Raw genomic sequence first — 5,190 nt, forward strand, 5'->3', positions numbered from 1 at the left:
AAAACTGTCAATCTCCATAACATTCTCTAAACAACTGTCCATGTCTAAAACATTCTTGCACAACAACTATCAATATTTAAAACATTTTCAAAACATTTGTCAAGATCACCTTTTAACATATTGACCTATTATTAATTATCAATTTAACCGGGGCTTAGCGTCCCCGCGGCCCGGTCGTCGACCAGGCCTCCTGGTCGACAATTAATAATTTATATTAACACCTCAAACTTGTGTAACTTTCATAACAGCTTCTTATGAATGGTTTGTCAACACTCAAAGTGGCCAGAACTTTGCATTTTTGATGTCCCAACAGCTTGCTTGACCAAAACACAACACTAGGTCAGGTCAGAGACCGGGCCGCGGGGACCGTGATCCCAGATGATGTTATAGGCCCAGTGATCTGAAGCAATGGGGGAAGCAATTTTTTTTTTCGTCATTCGTGTAGAAGATTCTTACAATTTTACAAACGAGTGAAAAATATATTTTTTGGTCGGCAGACTGACGCAACGGAATATGTGAGTGTGTATACTCAGTATACTATGTTAATATATATATATATATATATATATATATATACAGTATATCATATTCTGTTACACGGAATATGTCTACTGGTATCCATATTGCATTAACTGCAGCACAATATATATATTTATGTATTAGGACAGTATCATTGAATTTACTCTTTGTAATACAGTTGTATTTTCTAATAAATTATTATTATTATTACTATTAGCATCAATATTTGTGTAATTAATCTGATAAAGCACATTGCAATATTATTTATTAATATTTATATAATTTTATTACTAATTCATATTTAAAATGATTTTTACATTAATTATTAATATTCACTTTTCCACGTCATTAAAATAATGATAATTACCATCAGTAATTACCCTCCCAACAAGGCCTATCTTAATTACACAGGCAGCATACATTTTCCTCTACTTTTCAAGCATAAAAAATATATTATCTCTTCCACCAGAGTTGTTTTTTTTACCTTTACGCTATATCTTGTCATAATTTAAAAAATATATATATATATATATTCCAGGATTTAAAACCTAAAAGGGGGTACCACCTCTGGTGCAAGTGTAGGGACCCAAAGCCTTGGAGAAGAAAATAAAGAGTACTCAGAGAGAAGACCTTGTGGCTCCTCACTGAACATTTCCAGGATTTTTATTTTTTTGTTAACATTTGTAATTTTGTCAAAGTTTGAGGCGGTGAGATCACCCATCCGGCTACTGGCCAGATAATGCCCACCATTGATCAGGTAAATGGTTGGCCCAGTCAATCTCCGTCCGACAGGAATATCCCCCAAAACAATCAATAGTTTGTGTGTGTAGTTTCTGGGACTTTTATAAATACCTGGCTTCTGTTTATACAAAAAATAACTCTGTGGTTTTAATAATTATGTTATTAATAGGCATCATAATGGATGAATGTCATTTCAAACTATTTCGCCACATTTCAGCCAGCATTTTGAGCCCAAAAAAATGTCATTTTCAACTAGTCTAGCGAACAAGTGGTGGGACGGGTGACCACGATTATTTAAAACAATAATTTATGAGCCGTAATCCTTCCTCTATATCATTCCCAAAAACAGAATACTTATTATTACCGTCCATATAGTTGGGACGTGCATACAGAATGAGCTGTAATAGAACATTGCATTCATAATTTTTTGAATAAAAAAAAGTTTGAGGTTATTGGACAGCTGGGAGCCTTATCCCGGTGTGGAGGTGAGGCCCCGCCCCCAGCCCCGCTCAACCAATCACAGCCCACCTTCCACTTCGCTCTTGCAACACGGACGGCATTGCGCTACACTCCGCAAATTTAACAATGTCATTCCTCTGATTTCATTGCCACTTTTGGGGGTTTCAGAGGTAAAACAGGATGCAAATTGCATGCCGCACCGCATGAGTTGATTTTTATATATATATGGGGAGGTGGGATGTTATATGGAGGCGGAGTTACGGGATGCAGGCGGGGGAAACGAATTTAGCGGGAACGGAGCGGCGCCTTCCTAACCGACTGATTTGATACGTGAGAACATATTTACGTCTCTGGCACTTGACTTCAACCACTGTAATGATTCACCATTGAAATCTTACGGGTCTAATTAAAGGCTCTAAGGCGGAGCACAATATTTCCTTCGGAAATGCCATAAAGTGGACTGAACTGACTCTCGCTCGCATTGTATTAAACGCCCCGATGTCAAAAAATATAAGACTGTCTACTAAGAGGCAATCTATTTTTTATTGTCGTCTGTGAAAACTATCCAGGTTTTGGGAAAGGTGCAGGAGGAGGAGGAACGGGTATCTTAACACCCAACACTTATCTCCATCAACAACATTTTAGAAAGTATCCAGCTTAGAAAACCAGTTAATATAACCACCTTCAGCAACACACACACACACATTACATTGTTTACAACATAGCCTATTTCCCTAAACAAATCCCCCTGACCAATTCCAGAGAAACAAAAACAAAAATACTAATTTATATCCAAACTACAATGATAGACAAAACTTGTGTATAACGGGAGATGATGATAAAAAAAAAAAACCCTGCCCAACCCCGAGCGGGTCAGAGGTGACCTCTAGGCCCTGGCAACACTGAGTAGTGGACACGTGGCACCGCCGCCTGCGCCCGGGGTACACACGCGGCACCAGCGCCTCCCCAGTATGAACTAGCCAATCAGCGTCGGAGAGAAAACTCGAATGCACCGATAGTTTTTCCCGGGTTGTAAAGTGCATGTGTATCGCCGTGTATTTCAGCTCGGCGCCCTTGGCTGTGCTCTCCGCCGCTCTCCTCCTCCTCCTCCTGCTGCTGCTGCCCGACGCTACAACGACCACCACTTCTGCTACAACTACCACCACTTGTACAACTACTACTACCACTTCTCGTACAACTATCACCACCTCTACGCTGCTATCATCATTTGTACAACTACCACCATTGCTAGTACACTACTATCATCCAGTGTACAACAACTACCATCACTTGTACACAAAAAAACTACAATCGCTTGTACAACAACTACCACCTGTGCAACTACTTCTACCACCTCTTGTACAGCTACTACCACCTCTTCTACAGCTACTACCACCTCTTCTACAGCTACTACCACCTCTTCTACAACCACTACCACTTCTTCAACTACTACCACCTCTTCTACAACCACTACCACCTCTTCTACAACTACTACCACCTCTTCTACAACCACTACCACCTCTTCTACAACCACTACCACTTCTTCAACTACTACCACCTCTTCTACAACCACTACCACCTCTTCTACAGCTACTACCACCTCTTCTACAGCTACTACCACCTCTTCTACAACCACTACCACTTCTTCAACTACTACCACCTCTTCTACAACCACTACCACCTCTTCTACAACTACTACCACCTCTTCTACAACCACTACCACTTCTTCAACTACTACCACCTCTTCTACAACCACTACCACCTCTTCTACAACTACTACCACCTCTTCTACAACCACTACCACCTCTTCTACAACTACTACCACCTCTTCTACAACCACTACCACTTCTTCAACTACTACCACCTCTTCTACAACCACTACCACCTCTTCTACAACTACTACCACCTCTTCTACAACCACTACCACCTCTTCTATAACCACTACCACCTCTTCTACAACCACTACCACCTCTTCTACAACCACTACCACTTCTACAACTCCTACCACCATTTGTACACTACTATCATCACTTTTACAATACTACCACCACTTGTACAATACCTAACACCACTTATACAACTCCTACAATCACCTGTACAATAACTACCACCACTTGTACAATACCTAACACTTATACAACTACAATCACCTGTACAATAACTACCACCACTTGTACAATACCTAACACTCATCTAATTTAATAACAATCACAGCGACGAAAGTATCAGCTATTGCTACGATTGCCTCTACACCAACATCTGACTACTAACTACACTTACGATAGAAGTCAAATCCAAAAACCTCTTTATCAAATAATTATAATAAAAATAATTTAACTTACGGAATACCTTAAATCAGAGTTTTAATTATCAAAACTTCGCAAGAAAAAAAAATAATTATCATGCCTTTTACTGCAGTGAAGAATCATTTTTATTCATATTATTAAAATTATTATTGTTTTTCATTATACTTTGCCCAGCATTTACGATATTGAAATTTGCTTTTCTAATCGAGAGTCCTTTATTTTTCATGCTTAGTTATTTCGCTACGCTGAGGCTTGTCTTCAGCTTAACATTAGTATTGACAAGGTGAAGTTAATTATGGTACAGCATTTGATATTTACTGAGCACCATTTTGCCTAATTAGCCATTCATTAGCGAAATGTCTGAATGGTTGCAAAGGCCAAATGTATCAGACGATTGCCAACTTCCCAAACCGGTTCTATAATTTTGCTTGTATGGGAAGATAGGAGAAACTGAACTGACCAGGGTTCAAAGTGAACGTGTGTGTGTGTGTGGTGGTAACTTTTGGTACCTCTTTGTATGGTTGTGGTACCTCTTGTTTGGTTGTGGTACCTCTTTGTCTGGTTGTGGTACCTCTTTGTAGAGTTGTGGTACCTCTGTAGGGTTGTGGTACCTCTTGTTTGCTTGTGGTACCTCTTTGTCTGGTTGTGGTACCTCTTTGTAGAGTTGTGGTACCTCTGTAGGGTTGTGGTACCTCTTGTTTGGTTGTGGTACCTCTTGTATGGTTGTGGTACCTCTTTGTCTGGTTGTAGTACGTCTTGTATGGTTGTGGTACCTCTTGTATGGTTGTGGTACCTCTGTCTGGTTGTGGTACCTCTTCTATGGTTATGGTACCTCTTGCTTGGTTGTGGTACCTCTGTCTGGTTGTGGTACCTCTTCTATGGTTATGGTACCTCTTGTATGGTTGTGATACCTCTTTGTCTGGTAGTTACTTGTGGTACCTCTCTGTACTGTCTCCAGTACTGTATTGTCATCAGTACTGTAGTCTTCAATACTGTATTTTCTCCAGTAATGTTTTTTTCTCTGGTACTGTATTGCCCCCAGTACTATATTATCTTCAGTACTGAATTGTTTCCAGAACTGTATTATTTCCAATACAGTATTGTATTCAGTACTACAATATATTGTTTCTAGTGCTGTATTGTCTTCAGTACTATAGTTTCTAGT

At 39.6% G+C, this 5,190-nt stretch overlaps 1 protein-coding gene across 1 annotated transcript; it reads left to right on the forward strand.

Moving 5' to 3' along the window:
• Positions 1-1,258: 1,258 nt before the first annotated feature.
• Positions 1,259-3,785, forward strand: LOC138364923 (mucin-22-like). Its single transcript, XM_069325006.1, has 2 exons — positions 1,259-1,276; positions 2,784-3,785. Exons 1-2 carry the CDS (start codon positions 1,259-1,261, stop codon positions 3,783-3,785), a joined length of 1,020 nt encoding a protein of 339 aa, XP_069181107.1.
• The last annotated feature ends 1,405 nt before the right edge of the window (positions 3,786-5,190 follow it).

Source organism: Procambarus clarkii, chromosome 15, assembly GCF_040958095.1.
Source record: "Procambarus clarkii isolate CNS0578487 chromosome 15, FALCON_Pclarkii_2.0, whole genome shotgun sequence".
Lineage (NCBI taxonomy): Eukaryota > Metazoa > Arthropoda > Malacostraca > Decapoda > Cambaridae > Procambarus > Procambarus clarkii.